Source organism: Thermobia domestica, chromosome 1 (genome assembly GCF_964235325.1).
Source record: "Thermobia domestica chromosome 1, izTheDome1.hap1.1, whole genome shotgun sequence".
NCBI lineage: Eukaryota > Metazoa > Arthropoda > Insecta > Zygentoma > Lepismatidae > Thermobia > Thermobia domestica.
This window is the reverse complement of record NC_137454.1, coordinates 250175330-250196170: the sequence shown is the minus strand read 5'-3', so window position 1 is coordinate 250196170 and position 20841 is coordinate 250175330. Positions and strand designations below refer to the sequence as shown.

Here is a 20841-nt window from a genome sequence, read left to right as displayed (position 1 = left end):
GCATTACGGTGCTACAGATTCTACTTTAAATTGTAGGCCCATGTCTCATATCGCTTTAACTCGGGAAGAGGACCTTAAACTTCAACGAACAACAAATATTTTCCTCAAGAACATTTCATAAATCCTCTCTATTTCCTCAAATCAAGATTTGTTATTGATAAACAAATACTGAATATTGATAAACAAATAGTATTTTCCATAGAACGGTTTTTTAGTGACTCCGAAAAGATAAATCCACATCTACATTATTTTCCCCTGAAATGCCTGGAAAATGACTTTGAAATGCAAAGACATCATTCTCTGTTTATCCTTCCGTTTTCAATGTTATTGCCTTTCCCTTATGCCCCAAATTATATTCTGCTCTCTCTAAAACAGAAGGTTGTAGAGTTTTAAAATTCAAGCAGAACTAGATATGAAATTCTTGCAATTTTATTTACAAAATTAAATTCAATTTAGTATTTTAATCATTTCTACATAAGATGATATGTTTCTTGTCAGATTCACCAAATATCTTTATTTGCCTTTGCTCATTCTAAGAATTTTAAACTGAAGTAGGTGCTCTACTCTTACATCATGGCAAGCATCAAAGGAGTAGTACAAGAAACATTTCTATCAAGGTACATAACATTAACTGCGATACAAATAAACGGTATATCCAGGGTATCTGTCTCTTATGCCGTATTAAATATTAATGAAAGACCTTATTTTGACCTCTAGCATTATCTAGTAATTAATGATATAAAATATTCTAATGTTCACTGTTGACCATAGGCTTGAGTAATAAGTACTCCACAAATAACTTTTCGAAAACGCCACTAACGATTAAATTTTTAACATTCCACCATTATGCCCTTTATGCTAAGGGAGATGGACGATGATTGATTATAGGAGAATTGATGGGGTGAGAATGATGGAAAATGGGAAATCCCTGTCAAACCTCACAGACACAATGTTATTCACTATAGACTGGAATCCAACAGAGATCCCTTGCTCCAGAATTGAAAATAAAATGAAATCTTTCAGTTTAACGTCCCACGATTATGGCCTTTAGGCTAAGGGGGACGGGTTATTAAAGCAAGTGAATGATGATGGAAGAATTGATGGAATGAAAATGTGTGAGGAAATCTGAGTACCCCGAGAAAACCCACAGACATGATGTTATCAACCACATACTTATTTGGTCGTGGATCGAATCAGGGACCCGAGACATCAGAGTTAAGTGCTCTACTACTGAGCCACCGTACTCCCTTGCTCCAGAATTATCATTGAAACTACCCCCTCCCCTTCTGGTATACAAAATGAACATTGCTTCTGATATTCTGTGATTTCATTATAACATGTTTCGAATAACTACACAAAAAGAGCAGTTCATTTAGGAAAATCATAATATCTAGAGAGAACTTCGTTTATTCGAATCCGATAACAAAATCATTATTAAGTTCTCTCTGTGGACTTCTATTCTTTATATCTCCAGTAAAGTTCCACAGTTGTCCGAAGTTAGCCACACTTCCATATCCTGAGAGGTTCTTCGTCTTTCATTAGTTCAATCACTTCGTTTCTTCAGTGTGATTCTCTGAAAGCGTTTGTTCTCTCTGTCTTCTTCTTCTTCGTCGTCCACTGTTTTTTTTTATTTTTCTATTCCATCTCTCGCTGCTTTTGGTGCTCTTTTTCTTTTCTTTTCTTTTATTCCTTCCTTCCTTCTGTCAGTAGTGATTTTGGCTTCTGCCCGCCAGAGGGAGTGTTCTTCCTTATATCCTCTTACCTATCTGTTCTTCCTCACTGCAGTATGCCTTTGCCCTTCTTCCTTCTTGAAAAGTTCAGCCACCTCTTCTCTCTCTACGTTCATCCGTCCTTCCGTTGTCCATCTATATCCTCAGTTGCTCTCTGGATGGAACGCCCCAAGACCATCATCACTAATGCCTCCATTCCACCATTATCATTAGGCAGTTCTTCGTGTATATAGACACGTGATAACAGTTTGATCGTGGAATCAGATTGAAATAATTCCCCGTTTCTTCTTTGTCTATTACTTCCTTTTTTTCTTTCTTTCTTGTTCAAAAGAACTTTTTGAGGTGAATGTTCTTTCGGTTTTTCTCTCTTGGCGTTCTTCTAATCCCCTGAAGTCCGATATTCTCATATATATATTCTTACGCAAACTATACCTGCTTATAGCGTCTTAAAGCATGAAACTATTCAATTTATGATCCCAATTATACAAGTATATTGTCTGAAGCGTAAAGTCGTCAGTTTGTACTTGTTTCATGAAGAATACTATTTCCCAGTTTCCCTTTGGATATGGTTTTGTTAGATAGGCATGTAGTTTGAACCAGAGATACGTACTTTTTTTTTTCAAACTTCTTTCTACCTTACTCTTAGGCTATCTGCTGTTCAACAACCTCAAACTTAGCGCTTCTCAACCCTCCTCAAACCAACCAACCTCATTTCTGAGACTTGGAGTTCACATCTTTCTTCCGAATGTGTAAAAACGTTCAAATGAAATAAAATCTTGAATTTTTTAAAAAAGGAGTTTTGCAGCTCTACGTCTTTATACATCATCAAGATCATGAAGGACAGGGCCTACTATTAATATGGGATATGACTACGACTCTGGGTATGAATATTATTCTGACCACGACGCTGGGCTAGTGTAGTTGGTGAGTACGCAGATCATTACAGTATAGACCGTTCCCTACCACACTATATTGCCTTCAAGAGAGATGAAACGCAGAATCACAAAACAGGTCTTGGTAAATAAAATCTTCAGTTTCGTGTACCATGATTATACTCTCTATACTAGCATATCTAAATCTGTGGTACTCTTACCACTGGCGGTACGCGAGCTGTTTTTGCTGGTACGTACAACTTATGGTGTTATATGCTTTGCTAATAATATGCTAATAATAAATAATATGCTTTAGCGTTATATCAGTGGAAAAAAAGTTGAGAACTTTCTCGAGACAAAAGAGACGGATAACTGATGAAAGTAAATCATTATGGACGAACTGATGGCATTAGAATGTTGGAAGCAAGAACCTTTAAAAAAAAAAAAAATCGACGGTTACAATGTTAACTTCCAGAAACTTACATATCCTGTAATCGAATCTGAAATCCGTCGAAAAGGATGCATTCTACTTTGTAAAAATCGTACTCTCAAATCATATGTAAATAATTCTTACTCTTGCGGTAGAAAGGTGTTTCACAGAGGAGTGTATGCTTTAATACATATTTGTTTTTAGATTGCTTATCACTTTTGATTGATGTGTGGATTGTTTATATTTTTCTCATTTCCAAGTAATTTGTTTTATTTATTTATTTATTTATTTTTAGTATTTTAAAGTAATGTATAATATTTTATAACGCTTCCGTCCAAGAACCTGAAATCTTAAGAAAAGAAGTATGTGCAAAGAAGCATACGAAAGGACCAAGTACTAGTAATATTTATTATTAAGAAATAATAATAATTGGCGATTACTTTGGCAGATAGGCTAATTCAATTCTTGATACATAATGTATAGCTAGGAATAGGCCAGTAGCGATCTTTATGTGACATATACTGTAAGTAAATATGTATATTTTGTATATTTATTTCGTTTCACTTATCTATGAAGTATTAGAGTATTTATAATCTAAGAGCTGAAAGTAAATAGAATAAAAATAAAAACGAATTATGTTCCGAATAAAGGCAATGGTTTCAAAACGTTTTTTCACTTGCTACAATTATATTTAACAAAAAGAATAACTCTTTCTTTCTTTTTATCTTTTCTTTCTTTATTATTATTATTTTTTTAAATTTGAGAGCAAGAGGTGCTTTTTGTGTGTATGTATGTATGTATTATTAATGAATAAATTTTGCGAAATCACTTCGCTCAAATCGCATAGCCTATATTTTTTATATATTCAAATTTTATGCAATGTTCTGAAAATCTAAAGACGGTGCAATCTTAGTATCGTATTTTTAAAATCGAAAATATAAAGAAGTTGGCTTGCAAGTGATCGAACCACTTATCTATTTAGGATCAGAGGCTTTGTGTCAATACTGGACACCAAACTCAGACAGAGTTTTATTTTCCTAGGATGTTTTGAGCAATAAAATATATTCTATTTTATATTCTTAGAACATTAAAAAAAAATAATTGTATAAGTACATTACGTTAAACGTATTTTAGGCGGATTGATACTGCAACAAAATCCTACTCCCCTTATTACTACCACTTAAGATGAGTGGGTTGAAATTTTTATCTAAACATCTTTCTTGAGTCACCTACATACAGTTGTCCATATATGTACGAGTCAAAAAGTAAAGGGACCTGCAGTTTTTCGCGCTAGAGTTTGCTAAAACTGCTAGTATCCAGCGCTGAATTAGTGTCGTCTGCAACACTACTATGCAATGTGTCACTCTTATTCCCGCGTTAGTCGTTGGAGTATAGCAGACCATTAAACATGGCAGCTCCATTGTCTATCTGCACCAAGAAGTGAATGAGGGCAGCGATTCGCTATTTGTTTGTGGAAGGTGTTAAACCAGCGGAAATTATTCGTTGAGTGCAAGCGCAATATGATGACAGTTGTTTATCGCAAAGCAAGATCTACGAACGGATCTTCAAACAGGGAGGAACAGGGACGAGAAAAGATCGGACAGGCCATCGACGTCAATGACTGAGGACAATTTGAAAGTCGTTGAGGGTATGGTGATGGAAAACAAGCGAATCACACTGATAAAATCGCCAATACTTTACATATCACTCATGGTTCAGCGTATTCCATCTTACTACAGGCTAAATTTTCGAAAAGTGTGTGCAACGTGGGTCCCGAAAGAATTGTCAGAGCAGCATAAGGTACAAAGGTTGGACATCTCGCGAAAAAATTTGGCTCTTTGTCGCAGCGAGGGAGATGGATTTTTACAGCAAATCGTTACTGTACATGAAACTTGGGTACATAATCACGAACCGGGGAATAAGGCTGCGAGCATGGTTTGAAAACACCCATCATCACCGGGAGTTAACCATCAGCCATCAGCTGGTAAGATTATGTTAATACTATTCTGGGACATGGAAGATATGGTAGCCGTTTATTTTACCCCAAGAGGCAAAACTTGAACAGTGAGATCTATTGTGATGTGTTGCGAACACAACTGAAACCTGCAATCAGACTCAAACGTCGTGGAAAACTGCAAAAAGGTGTCATCCTGCAGCAAGATAACGGTCGGCCACATTCTGTCAAATGGATGGTCGAAACAATAAAGGATTTGGGATTCGAATTGCTGGAACACCCGCCATACAGTCCAGAGCTGGCTCCAAGCGATTTTCGTATGTTTCGACCACTGAAGGAAGCGCTCAGGGGAAGATTTGCAACCGATGCAGAAGTCATTGATGCGGTGCAAAATTAGTTACAGGTGCAACTGAATTTTTTCCCCGACGGAATCGAAAAACTTGTGAAACGTTGGGGAGAATGTGTTGAACCGTAGGGAGATTATGTAAAAAAATAATGTATGTTTCATTTTTCTATCATTAGAACAAATGTACCTTTTCTCAAGACCCTTTACTTTTTTTATTTTTCTTCGTATATCCGGGCTCGAAAAATCTTGGGCGCCAATTCGCCATGGCGACTGCTAATACAAGTCTGTTGCTTAGATTTGAGAAAAGTTTGTATCGAACAAAAACAGATTTTCGATTTTAGTCCGTGATTCCCTGACTCGATCTAAGGTTCCGCCAAGTGGACTTCGCGATAGACAAACATCGTATGCGTGGAACTCCTTGGGGTAATCTCATCCTATTTTCGAACTCGATCGAGATGAGTTCTAGCTGTCTATTGCAAAAAAGAAAGAAAGAAAGAAAAAGAAAAAATAAACTAGCTTTTGTTCAGTAGTTATCGTGTGGCGTAACGTCTGTACGTACTTACTAATATCACAATCTTATAATGCCCGCTAGCGCTCGTTCAATAGTTATCTTGTGGCTTAACGTACGTACGGACGTACTAATATTACAATCTTATAATGCCCGCTAGCGTGTCGTTCAATAGTTATCTTGTGGCTTAACGTACTTACGGACGTACTAACATTACAATCTTATAATGCCCGCTAGCGTGTCGTTCAATAGTTATCTTGTGGCTTAACGTACCGATACTTACGGACGTACTAACATTACAATCTTATAATGCCCGCTAGCGTGTCGTTCAATAGTTATCTTGTGGCTTAACGTACCGGTACTTACGGACGTACTAACATTATAATCTTATAATGCCCGCTAGCGTCTCGTTCAATAGTTATCTTGTGGCTTAACGTACGTACGGACGTACTAACATTACAATCTTATAATGTCCGCTAGCGTGTCATTCACTAGTTATTTTGTGGCTTAACGTGCGTAGGACATATTAACATTACAATCTTATAATGTCCGCTAGCGTGTCGTTCAATAGTTATCGTGTATCGTAACGTACTTTCGGCCGTACTAACATTATAATACCCATTAAAAGCGTAATCCCAACGAAAGACCATTGTTATGTCGATGCAATGAAAGATATTTATTATAATTAGAAAATTAGAACTGTTATCCTTATCAGTGCAATAACAACAAGCTATGATGACCTTAAGGGTAGTTATCGTGATAAATTTTGTATGAAGGTAAGATCCAAAAATGCGAAAAATGAAGTCAAATTTGACTTTGCCTGACAATGCGGAGGTTAAATTTTGTATATAAAAAGAATTGCGGACTGAAGCAATATACTTTAAAATTGGGATCTACATTATATACTGAAAGAAACTAGAGATGACACTAGCTTGTTTAGAAATGTAATAGCGTTAATTGATTCTTCGTTCCGACGAAAACGTGACTTCTTTATTACCAGTAACGAACGTACTGATTATTTCGGTCACCAGTTCCTATTTCTATAATGAAGAATGTGCGAACAAACATTGTCTGTTCATTTTGTGTAATATATTCAAACTGTTCGCTCGTGTTCAACAATAAACTGTGAAACTACGTAAATATATCAAGCAGTAACATTGATATATTTTCGAATTCTTGAATACAAATGGTGCAAATGTTATGGTTAAAAGTATACAAAGTGGACTTCGTAACATTTATCATGTTTATAGTTCATGAGTCATATATATTTTTTTTTTTTCGGGAAAAAAGCTGAAACGTCAGTTTTGTTAAGGTTAACCCAGGGGTGTACCCAGCAAGCTTTTCTTGGGGTGGGGGGAGACATGACTTTTTCAGTGAAGCCGGACTTTTTCGTACTAAAGTGAACCGAAAGTCTTATTTTAAGATCTGAAAGCATTAACTTACTATTCATAGTCTACATACATATCTCACATGTTAATTATTATTTGTAGCTGAAACATGTGTTTTCTTCCCACAAGTCTATCTTTAACCCTACACAAGATTTCAGCAGATTAGTTATCAACTGTTTTCTTAATCGTTTTAAAATTCTTTTTCGTTACTCATGTGGTTCGGATTCCACGTTAATCAGTAGGTCCACGTTTCATATAGCCTCGCTGCTGAAAAGGACGCTAAACTCAAAATCAACTCAACTCAACTCTTTTTCGTTACTAAGTACGTCAAAAGTAGCCATCTACGAGTGTGAATGGAGAACATTAAAAAACTGGATGTTCAATTATATTATTATTATTATTATTATTATTATTATTATTATTATTATTATTATTATTATTATTATTATTATTATGCTCCGGTTTAGCCGAATCGTTGGGATATGTGACCTCAGTGTGCATTGTGTCTGGTTCTATTCTCAGTGAGAGCACTAAAGTTTTCCGGTATTGATCCAACATTATGAGCCAATTGGGAAGCTACTTGAATTAAGAGATAGCGATCTCCGATCTAGAAAGTCAGAAATAGTGGCGCCTAAGAACTGACGTGCTGGCCACGAATCACTCAGTTGAATGTCAGCTGGTTGCATGACCATAGCCTTTCATAGGCTGTAGAGGGCCAGGAAGTTTAATATTTCTTACAAATGAATGGTCCCAACGTGACGAATCCGAGTTGGACGAAATTTCCCATAAATACGAATTGGAGGTCGGTGAATAGCATGGGGATAGTCGTTTGATGTGATTTTGCATACTTTACAATATATACAGAGCAAAATGCAACATAAGGCAAGTATGTAATCCGAGTCCACGTTGGACTAAATTTCGTGTAGATACTAATTGGAGCAGAAACGATCAGTAATATTACTCTCGATGACTGGTGCTGATTTCTGTATAACTTTAGGGATTGAGGTTTATCCGATATAATATATCAATACATCAAAGAGGATTTTAATACAAACACATAGGGCCAAGCAAACTTCAGTGGAGCTGGGTCCCTTTACCCCACCAGGATCGGCGCCGACGCTCTAGATTGAATTTTGAGTTAAATTTCGAATTCAATGTTTAGTCTGCATGAAATAGAAGCACATCATTCTTTTCTCTCTCTTTTTTTTCACCAACCGGCAGACTTCCCTTTATATTCCCTTTCAATTATATTTTATAACGTGTTTAATGTTGGTAATTTTATTATTTGTGTGTTCCAGGTGACGAGCTTATTACTGGAAGCCGAGCGTCGCAAGCTAGCCGTTCTGCAGCGAGAGCTTCAGACAGCGTTGGCAGAGGGCGGCTCCATCAAGGCAAAAGAACAACAGAAGCAGGAGCTCATTCTCGCCATCTCGTGAGTACTCTGCGAACTATTTCCAGCTTGACTTCTCAGTGGTGTGCCTTACCCGAGATTCGTTCTTACTGTCTCGAGAGGGAAATATTGTACGGATTTTTTTTTTTTTTTTTTTTTTTTTAAGCAACGGGACAGACGAGCTAGACAATCTGATTATTGGTAAAAATGGTAGAATAAGTAGAACGAATGTAAGTTTCAGCTGTCACATTTTTTCTAGTTGATAACATGAAATCGTTTTATCATGTTCTTCAATACGTAGCACAATTCAAATCCTTTAAATCTAATCCAGTAGAACTTACGGTTTATAACGGACCAAAATTTTAGACTTTGTTAGTTACAGACGTTTTTAATATTTTAACAAATAACAGTTTTCATCTCCTAAAATAGATAGTTCTATGACAAAAAAAGAATTTGTAGAATTATTTATTTTGTGGCAAAGATGTTTTATATGCAGAAAGGCTATAAATATATAGATTCGGATTATTTTTAACATTTAAAAATTATAATTATTATAAAATCTCTTTCCTTTTTACTTATGATGTACATAGTTTCATTTGGAAATGTAAAGTTTTTGTATATATTACTGGCTCATAGAAAAAATGTTGTCATATAATATTTGCTGTTGCGTGAGTACGTATTGGTTATTTGTCTTCCCGTGGAGTTAAGAAAGCTACAGGAATTGTGTTTTAACTGCAATTCAAAGCAATTAATATTGCAATCGCGTATTTCTTTAAATGTCGTAGCATAACTTATGCTTGTAATATTTGCTTTCATTTTCTAAGAGTAATAACATACATTTAATAGCATGTCTGGAATTAAAAATATAAGTCGTTCACTAATCCCCAGTTTCAATATACCTTCTACAAAACAAGCCTCGTTATTCACTACTATGATTAATATTATCTTTTTAATTTATTTGTTTTGCAAATTTGTTATTAAATAATCTAATCACACAATTTCCAGAGAGAATTTGAAAATGTTCATGAGCAAGGAATCAAATCTCTTACACTTTCGTTGTTTAAGAGTACAAAGAGCTAGTATCTAATTGCGTTGCTCTTGTCAATTTACTTAATAAAATATGAAATACAATATACGGTATTTTAACTGAAAACGCTAGTATCTCATTAGTTATACAACCTTTCATCAAACAGTGTAGAAACAACAAGGAAAACTAACATTGATATACACATAATCAGATCATGTCTTTCCGCCCACTTTTAACGTCCAATCGCCGCCACTGATGCGGAGGATCAGAATCGCGTGATAAGAACTATGATGAAGAGTTGTAACCATAGAATCTCCCTTGTTACCCCTTCATACTGTCATTCAAGAATATCTTTACTGTAAGAAAAAAAGAACAAACAAATTAGTGATGGGCAAATGCAAGACCAAGACCAAGACAGGGGTGGTCTTGGTACTGGTCTTGCACTGGAACCTTCGGTCTTGGTCTTGGTCTTGCACACCCAGTCTTGGCCTTGGTCTTGCTTGCAAGAGTCTTGCAAGTCTTGCTTTTAAGAAATCTTATGCTTTTTATAGGTAAATTTTACTCTGGATAATAAATTCTAAAATGCTCCAATAGTAACGGAAATACAATGTATGTTTCTAAATGTAACATAGTTTATCTTCGTGTAAGTATAATAATAGTGTACAACATAAGTGATGACCTTTATTTTTTTATTGGGTGCCCACGCTTCGCTACTTATAAGATAAATCATGGCGTTTCGTAATCTTTTTATATTTTTTTAACAGATCCAAAACTCCACTGGTTCCCAAACTGGGGAGGCTACCCCTGAGACGAATGAAAGAAAATCAAAACGGTACAGATTATTGAAATACCATGAACTGCAAAATTATTTTTACACTCTAAAGGCGTCAGATTTTTCTTTTCAACTACGATTAGCTAATCTTTGTATTAAACAAACTTATAATTAAATATTGAGATTTTGCTTTACTGATTCCATGGACATTACGCAAAAGCGATGGAAAAATTGCAGAGTTTCGAAACCTGGGCATGGAGAAAAAGGAGAGAATTAGCTCTGTTGAACGGAAAACGAATGAGGTGTTAGAAATATTAGCAGTAGGAAAAAAAAAGAATAATTTTAGATATAGATCAGAGGAGAAAGAGGAACTGGTTGGGATATTGGCGGTGGAGGACGTGCTAGAGGGTATGGTGAAAGGAAAGAGAGAGAGGGAGCAAAGGAAATTGTAGTTGAAGGAAGGTATTAAAACAGAAACATGCTACATTAAGACGAAGAGACTAGCTGAGGACCACCGTACATCGAGGTTTCTCAGTTGCAGCAAGCAACCTGCCAATAATGGCAGAATAGCTTTGATAATGATTATGATGATACGTTTAGCATATCGACCAAAAAGGGAGAAAAATTAAAATAATTATTATAATCGAAACTTAATATTTTAGAATAATTTGAGTGAAAACTGAAAACGACTCAACTGTCTATGTCTTTTCTATAAACTCAATTTGTATAAATACTTTTGACCTATATTAGAAATACAAAATAACGACATCAAACTACAAGTTATTTAAAATAACTACAAAATCAGTCTCATTTGTGAATACGGATTACTAGCATCAATTACCCACTTCGTTGGGTTAAATTTAAATAATAATAATAATAATATGTTTCGTTAATCAGTCACTTTTTATTATTACTAAAGCGCTTTCTGATATCCGTCAATTTCCATGATTTTTATATTTCTCTCCCCTTCTTCTCCCCAAGTTGCAGGGCTGAATTTGGGTTTAAACGGCATCAGAAATGTCACTGTTCTTCTTAGAGACACCGAAAACTATGGATTCGGCACTAATATCGGTCATTTTCAATAAATTTATATATATATCTCCTCCTCCCCCATGTTGCAAGGCACGGCATCAGAAGTGTCACTGTTCATCTCAGTGGCCTGGAAAACCATGAATTTGACATTGATAATAATGGTCATTTTTGTTAATTTTTATGTATCTCCTTCTTCCCCCTTCCCAAGTTGCGGTACTAAATTTGAATTTAAACGGGATAGGAAGCGTCACTGTTCACTTTAGCGACCCCAAAAACTATGAATTCGACACTAATATTAATTTTCGATCATTTTTAGATATCTCCCCTCCCACCGCCAAGCTACGGGGCTGAATTTGGATTTAAACAGCATCGGAAGTGTCACTGTTTATATCAGCGACACCCAGACTCCACTCTAATATCGGTCATTTTCGATCATTTTTAAATATCTCTCCTTCCCCCGTCCACTAAGCTCCATCGTCAAAGTGATATGACAGAAACGATCTCAGGTCCGAACCTCATTTATGTTGAAAATTTCATTATGATCGATTGGCTGGTTCAAGAGTGATGAACTTACAAAGACAGTCACGTATACTTTTATTTATTTTTTTTTTTTACATATATCTCCCCCCTCTTCATCCCCTATGTTGCACCGTCAAAGTAAAATGATAAAAATCGTGCCAGACCTGAGCTTCATCTATGTTGAAAATTTGATCGAGATCGGTCGGGTGTTTCAAGAGTTATTAAGTTTTATATATTTTTATATATACCTGTCCTAGATTCCTCCCCCTCCCCTAGGTTCTACCATCAAAGTGAAACTATAAAAAACTTTCCAGTTCCGAACCTCATACATGTTAAAAATTTGATTAAGATCGGTCTGGTGGTTCAAGAATTATTAAGTCACATACTTAGTCACTTTTATTTATTTTGATTTTGTATACCTCCTCCTCCTCCTCCTCCTCCCATACGTTACTCCTTCAAAGTGAACTAACAAATAACATTCCAGGCCCAAACCTGATCTATATTGAAAATTCGATCGATCTCGAGCGGGTGGTTCAAGAGATTAGGAGTCACAAACATAGTCACTTTCAATTTTATGATATAGATACACTGTTGTAGTATAGTGTTATATCGCTCAATCCTCGATGTACCGTATACCTAAGGAGGCTAAAAGTTATATTGATAAACAATTATTCAACGTATAAGCATCCGCCCATGAAATCAAACTTGCGGTCAGATACACTAAGTTTTTGTCAATGTCAGTAAAATGTTATTTCGATATTAATTTTATGAGTACACATTAAAAATTTCCAACGGATGCTTGAGTCTCAAAGCCAAGGCCATTCCCATGTAGTCAGCACGTATGGTGTACGGAGTTACCGATGTTCAATACTACATTTCTCTTCAGTTTTGGAAGAAGAACACCACTATTGTGTTGCCAAAATGTCTTGAAACGTGGCAAAAATGCGAACTAAAGCTGACACCCTCACACACCCACGCGTTGAGCCAATAAGGGTTCAGCTGTTGCTAAGCGAGAGAAAGCGAGTGGAATTCCTTCAGCCGATAGCAGCGCTTGCAACGGAAGACTAGGGATCAAGTCAATGTGGTATATCTTTAGTACGGTATGCTTTGAAATGAAATGAAGTATCTAGTTTAACGTCCCACAGTTATGCACCAAGGCTAAGGGAGACGGTGATGAAAAATGACTGAAATGGTGGAATGAAGAAAGTAGGAGGAAACGGAAAAAAACTGAGAAAACCCACGAACGCGATGTTTGTCCACCAAAATAGCTTACATGGCGCAATATGACACCTGTGTGGCTTGAAAACGAGCAATATCTACAGAAAACGCGAACAACCAATTCAGGAAACGATATACTGTTGCTATATGCTACAGGGGCAGATCGACTCACACGGATTGCACAAAACTACTGGGAAGACATTCACTCCAGTGGCATTTTTACTGAAGCCAAACAATTCAAGTAAAAGATGTAATGATTTTTCTCCTTTTTTACATTCTATATAAAAAAAATCAAGCAATACCAGTATTTGTGCAAGACTCTTGGTCTTGGTCTAGGTCTTGCATCGGTATTCCTGGTCTTGGTCTTGATCTTGCATGCAAGACTCTTGCAAAAACTGGAAGACCAAGACTCTTGCGCTCATCACTAAAACAAATACTCTGCATTTTCATTCAAAAATACCTAAAATTTCATTTCGTACAATAGAAAGAAATGCAGAAGTCTTATTAAACATGTAGGGACATGAGTTTGGAAATAAATGCAGAGAAAACAATATATAGAAGTTTGCCGGGATCGTAATACTGCAAATTATGGATGCATCAAGATATCATATAATGTTTTCAACAAAGTAGGTATTTTCAATTATCTAGTATCAATGTTAACAGACCAAAAACATATCCACGAAGAAATTAAATCTCGACTGAAAGCAGGAAATTCGTTCAAATTTTTTGGTGTTGCAAATTCTGTCGAGGAATTTGAAGCTTAAAATATATAAAACGATAATCGTGTTTGTTGTGCTGTATGGTTGCGAAACATAGCCGCTTACTCTGAGGGAAAGGCATATACTATTTACAAAATATTGTTAGGGCCATCAAGTATAGGAGGCTCAGATGGGCAGGTCGTGCAGCCAGAATGGAAGAAGGTAGGAACACTTTTAAAATTTTAACTGGAAATTCAATCGGAAAACGACCATTAGGAAGACCTAGGAACAGATGGAAGGGTAATATTAAGATGGATCTCGCAGAAATAGGAATATAAAGTAGTAACTGGATCCAGTTGGCTAAAGTCAGTGGAAAACTTTTGTGGACGTGGTTTTGAATCCCCGGGTTCCATAGGCCATAGAGTTGCTTAGTTAATCGGTCCTCTTGAAAACTAAATTCAAGTGACTGAGCGTTCGGTTATAGATAGTATTCACTGTTGTTCAGCGATCTTTCATCATAAGGAGTTATCCTTTCTCCTACAGAGAGTAAACAACAAAAGCAAAATATTAATACAATATACATACATATTTCTACATCATTCTTATGTCTTGTAAACTGACGATCAAAATTTATTACTAGAATAACTTAATGCCATGAAATTGTAACCAATCAAAACTTATTTGTCGAAGCATAACGGCAAAGTCCACTGTACATTTCTTATAACTTCCGATCTCACGAATTTTCTCTGAATAGCAATTCTAACTATCGAAACGTTCACAGACTTATCTCCTAAATCTCCTATAATTTTTATACCACTGTAAAATAAGTAAACAAATACAAAGTAGATGGTGAGAAATATAGTTAAGAAAATTGCAAAATAGAGTACTAGAAAATATGCATTCCAGGAGTAACTTCATAATTCTGAGACTCTGTAGAGTGGCAGTTCATTTCTTCAATTTGCAAAAAGCACATTTAATTTTCTAATCAATTTATGAAAATATCTGTTATTTGTTGCATACGTTGGCTTGACCCAGCATATGAAAAGGCTACAGAATATGATGTAAAATAAGTTTTCTTATAGTGTATATACTAGGGTGGGCCGATTTTCAACTTCTTTCGAAAATCGGTTCGGCGAAGCAGTTAAAGGGTGTCTTTTAGTGGGCAAAGTGTACCAGATTTTATTTATTTATTTATTTATTTATTTCACAATTTTTAGTCAACGTTTTCATGTGCCGCATCGAGGTTTTATGGAAAAGTATGCAACACGCACTACGCGATACCATTTTTCACATATTTAGCTGTTTAAAATGCATATATCCTTGTTATTTAAGGTTCAACTTTAGGGACAGCTTGAACTATACGTAATTCACGTTCCTAAAGTTCACTTATATGCAGTTTTTCGCTTAAATTGGCAAAATTTCAACGCTTCAGGCAAGAATGTTCAAGCTGTCCCTAAGGTTGAATCTTAAATAACAAGAATATATGCATTTTAAACAGCTAAATATGTGAAAAATTGTAACGTGTAGTGCGTGTTGCATACTTTTCCCATAAAAGCTCAATGCGGCACATGAAAACGTTGACTAAAAATTCTGAAAAAAAAAAAAAAATCTGGTACATTTTGTCCACCAAAAGACACCCTTTAACTACTTCGCCGAACCGATTTTCGAAAGAAGTTGAAAATCGGCCCACCCTAGGATATAATATAGTATTAATTATGTGAATTTTGTACATGTAATATTAATTTGTTATAGAATGTCTTTTTAATAGAGCGCTATTATTATTTCTTACAGCCGAATTCAAGCACAACACGATCAACTAGAAAAGGAATACCGTCAACATGCCATTGGAGTTCTTCGCTGTTCTAATACCCGTGGGTCAGGGAAGGTACGTTTAGTGGAATATTCTTAACGTTATTGTATAGTACACTCCACACTGAACTAATATATCCTATGTTATAGCCTTTAATTGTAAAAATCGAATAAATAGCTTCCTGCCGGTTATTTGGTTTTGTTGAGGAGAACATGTAAGAAAAATAGATTCGTATTGTCATTTGAAGATCAAATATAACATTAAGCTAGAGGAGACTTGGGGACTTCGTACGCTGAACGGTTCGTTGTTCCTAAACTCTATATTGCCTATAAGATTTAGTTTTAGTTAAAGCTCTGCGTTGGGTATTCCGATTATGAGATGGTGGACATTTTGTTCGATAACTAAGTTTGTATAAGGTCATTGTGTTCCACAATTGTCTGTTAAAAGTTGAAACTTTTAACACATAGAGCCGGTGTGACGTCATATAGGCAAGGCGTCTATCTAATAAAACCTACCAACAAAAGTTAGATCCCTGATGGAATTGTATTTAATTATTATTATTAAAGCTAATTAGATTAAGTAAGATATGCTTAAATGAATCCCAAAGTAAAGTCCGAGTAGGAAAATTTTTGTCTACGAGCTTTCACGTCGAAAATGGCCTGAAGCAAGGAGATGCGTTGTCGCCATTATTATTTAACTTTGTTCTGGAATACGCTATAAGAAAAATCAAAGATAGCAATCAGGGCCTAGTGTTGAACGGTATTCACCAGGTTATGGCATATGCTGATGATGTAAATTTAATAGGGGATGATAGGAGAACAATAGAAAGAAATGCAAAGATCTTATTAAACGCTTGCAGGAACTAGTTAGTTATTAGTCTACTCTCGTTCGAAAGTGGCTCACGGGCTCAGCCAGGTTCTTTTAAATCGGGTGCCTGAGGAATCCTGAGAGAAGAGGTAAATGCGACAGAAGTATTGTGCATGTCTGATTTACGTATGGAAGTTTTTTTAAAAAAAAGTAAGTAAGTAAGAAAAAAAGAAAGAAAAAGGAATCATACATCTGCATCGGTCTACAGCAAATGGAAGAACTTTTTTACGCTTTACCTCTATAAAGAAATAGAGAAAGCTTTGTGTTGCTATGGTAATTTTGCTTTCATTCTTCATTCTCATTTTTTTTTCTTTTCATATTCGCGGCACGATAGTTTAGTTGTAAAGAGCTTATTTCAATTGTAAGGAGTTTCTGATTCGATCCCAAGCCATCTGAGTTTGTGAGGGATAATATTATATCCGTGATCCTTTTCAATAAAGTTATAAAATAACCACTAGAGGCATAATCGGCTCCACTACCCCACTTCAGGAGATCCAAACCACCAGGATCCATCCACTACTTACGTCCGTGACTGTCACTAATTTTCAATAGGTAGGCTAAGTTATAAGTTGCTTTGAAGTTTTCTAGAGGATTATATACCTCCCCTTATGTATGGTTAAAATAATACGAACTTTAGCTTTTAAGGTAAGTGGTTCAAATTATTCATTTCCGGTTACAACAATTATCGCCATAGAACGAAAATGGAAGCGGATAGTGAGAAGCGAATTTTTGCAAACGATTCAGCGTCTCAAGGTAACGTATCATGACTACTTCGAACAATGTACCAAAACTGGAAATGGTTGAAATTTACTATACTTCCGATTTCAATACTGATTTCCGTACAGCATAAACGGTAAGAGATATCGAGGTGCGATTTTCTGGAATCGATTCAGTGTTCCAAGAATAGGGACCTTTTTCTCAATTAACCCTCTATTAAAACCAGAAGTGGTTCAATTTATCAATTACCGGTTTCAATGTTTATCATCATAGAACTAAAGCGGTAACAGATAACGAGAAGCGGGTTTTTACAAAAGATCAACGTCCCATGGCAAGGTACTATGACTATCCCGAGCACTCTACGAATACCGAAAGTAGTTGAACTATACTACAATACTACTTTGTTTCAATACTGATTCCGTAGAACAAAAACGATAAAAGGTATCGAGATGTGATTTTTTGCAATTGATTCATCTAAAAGGATTGGGTTTCGCTTCTCCATTAACTCTCTATACAAACCGGAAGGGGTTCAAATTAATCATTTCCAATTTCATGATTTATCGTCGTAGAACAAAAATGATGTTATACAGCAACATGTGGTTTTCTGGAATCGATTCAGAGTATCAAGGGAACATTCCAACCAACCCGAAACACTATCAAAACCGGAAGTGGTTCTAATTTACTATTAATCCCGGTTTCAATACTGATTTTCGTTGAGTAAAAATGGTAAGAGATATCGAAATGCAGTTTCTTGTCATCAATTCATCGTTTCAAGAATAGGTTCCATCTTCTCCATTAACGCCTCTATTCAAACCAGATATGGTTCAAATGAGTCATTTCCGTTTTGAACGTTTATCACAATAAAATCAAAACGGGAACAGATAGCAAGAAGCAAACGATTCAGCGTCTGAAGGCAACCTAACATGACTACCTGAACAGTCTACCAAAACTCAAAGTGGTTGATGAAATTTATCACTACTTTGGGTTTGAACACTTATTTCTGTAGAGCTAAAATGGTAAGAGATGTCGAGACACAGTTTTCTGGCAATTGATTTAGCTTCCAAAGAGTACGTTTTATCTCCTCCCTTAACTCTCTATTAAATCCGGAAGTGGTTAAAATTAACTATTTCCAGTTCAACATTTATCGCCATAGAATAAAAATGGTAATATATAGCAACAAGTGGTTTTCTGCAGTTGATTCAGGATGTCAAGAGAACAGACCTTCACAACCCGAAACATACTACCAAAATCGAAAGTGGTTGTAATTTACTGCTACTTCATATTTCAATACTGATTTCCGTATAGCAAAAAGAGTAAGAGATACCGAGATGCAGTTTTTTTTTTTAATTGATTCTGCTTCTCAAGAGTAGGTTCTGTCTTCTCCATTAACCATCTATTCCAACCGGATGTGGTACAAATAAACGATTTCTAATTTCAATTTTTATCGCCATAGAACAAAAAGAGTAAAGCATAGCTAAGAATGACTTTCTGATATGGATTGAACATCCGAAGAACAGATTCTATCTTTGATCTTATTAATCTATTACAACCAGTAGTTATAGATTTACTGCTTCAAGTTTAAGTGTTGATTTTCCATAGTTGGAAGTCTACCATAGTTTCACACTGTGAAACGAAACTCACTTTTTTCTTTAACTAAACCATATAGTACGAAGGCCGAATAGTGGAAAGTCCTGTATATGTATTTGAAATATTTAACCTTTAAACAACGTCATATTTTGTTTTCAAAATACCCTGTTTATTGTCTTAACTACGGATATTTCGATTTCGAAATGGTACTACAATAACTTTTTTAACACGTTTTGTTTCATGTGTCTTCGATAAATAGGAGTGAAGAAATGGACTTCTTTGTGAACCCTTACGAAAACGCTTTAAATGTGGTTTAAAGGTTAAAGGTAAATTACCTCCGTAGTTTAAAGGTTAAAGATTTACCTCCGTAGTTTAAGGGTTAACACATTTATTTTGATTAAGAATAGTGATACAAAGAGGATCGAGAGTATCTTAATATTCGAGCTTGATTAATAAATTTTGTTAGAATCCATAACAAAATTCTGTAATCATGCTGTAGAGTTTATATAATTTTGGCTGCCGCTGGGTCACCGGATTAAACTGGGTCTGAGAAGCGACAATCAGACTCTGGTGAACTGGAACAAAAATTGTGACCCAGGACCCATGCTATCACTGCTAGACTCGTTTCTAATCATTAAGACTCGGATTTTCCATGATATCCTATTTTATCATTATATCTATTTACCCGTAATGTCTAATTAACTATAAACGCATTTCTGACTCTTGTGAACATGAAAATTGGTTATATAAATGCGTATTTGAACCATATTTCACCTTTAACATCATATTTAAGCCCAAAAGAAACATAAAAACATATTTTTGGCCTTATTTTAGGCGAATCTCACTTATTACTCAGAAATATATTTAGTATTATTGGCAGTGAGGTTATTTGAAAACTTCCTTCCTTAAAAATATTTGACCTTGTGTAACGATATGTTAATGATTAACATACAGGGTGAGAGGTAATATTTCTTGACCTGGCGTAGCATCAATCTCTTTGAAAAGAGAAATTGTCATCTCAGTGCCTGTCTTTACTCCTCTGTACTGATATCCAAAATCCAGTGCCTTTGTTGCATAATGATGAAAAATTTGTCCATCCTCTTCCGGAGAAGAATTTTAATACGCAGGGAATGGGAGTAACACTGAAAAAAAATACTGGTAATCTATATTGATCACAATCGGAGATGTGACTCCATGACAACCCACCCCCTCCAGACCACGTTCCTAAATCATCTCTTATTATAAGACATTTTTTTTTTTTAGATTGTGCGAAAATATTTTTGAATGTTTTCCCCAGAGACCTCAGAGATATATATTGAATGTTTTTATAGGCAAGGATGCCCCCAGGATTTTTTCCAAAAAGGAGGGGGGGGGGGTCAAAATGCGGACACATAAGAACAGACGCACTGGTACATGCGTGCACATATTACATAATATAAAACAGCAGTTATTTACGCACATATCGTTATTCATTACAGTAAATAAATTATAGTACTATAGTATTTGGTATAAATATATTAAATGATATAGTACGTGAGTAAGCAGATTTGTATGCCTTTACATGCACTTCCAAGAACTGACCACCCTTCGAAAATCCAGGACGGAGGCAAGTACCCTCCTTGCCCCCCGCTGCATGTGGTCATATTTGGAGGCGTTTTGTCTGAAAGAATCTGGCATTATTCAGTATAGTTTCAAGATACGTAATGTCAAGTGTTCTAGTAATCTGAAATTACGTGCTTTTTAGGGCATATTTTAGTACTTTTAGAGCATAAACGCATTCATGAGAATATTATTAAAGCTTTTAGGTCAAAAAATTCTAGTTCTATTGATTTTTTTACGTAGGTTGTGCGCTAAAATCTGACATATTTATTTGATTACTATAACGTCGTACTAGAGCCTTCACTTCTTCCTATTTTTCACATTGTAAAAAAGAGAATGCAAAGTAATTTAATATATTCATCATCGCATATACTGTA

General features: G+C 35.6%; 1 protein-coding gene across 1 annotated transcript in view; it reads left to right on the top strand.

Moving 5' to 3' along the window:
- LOC145695006 (uncharacterized) overlaps positions 1 to 20841 on the top strand; it is a 1107003-nt gene that overhangs the window by 220935 nt on the left and 865227 nt on the right. Inside the window, exons 3-4 of the mRNA XM_081771850.1 lie at positions 8527 to 8660; positions 15676 to 15769. Coding sequence (XP_081627976.1) covers positions 8527 to 8660; positions 15676 to 15769 — 228 coding nt within the window. The remainder of the gene's footprint in view (positions 1 to 8526; positions 8661 to 15675; positions 15770 to 20841) is intronic.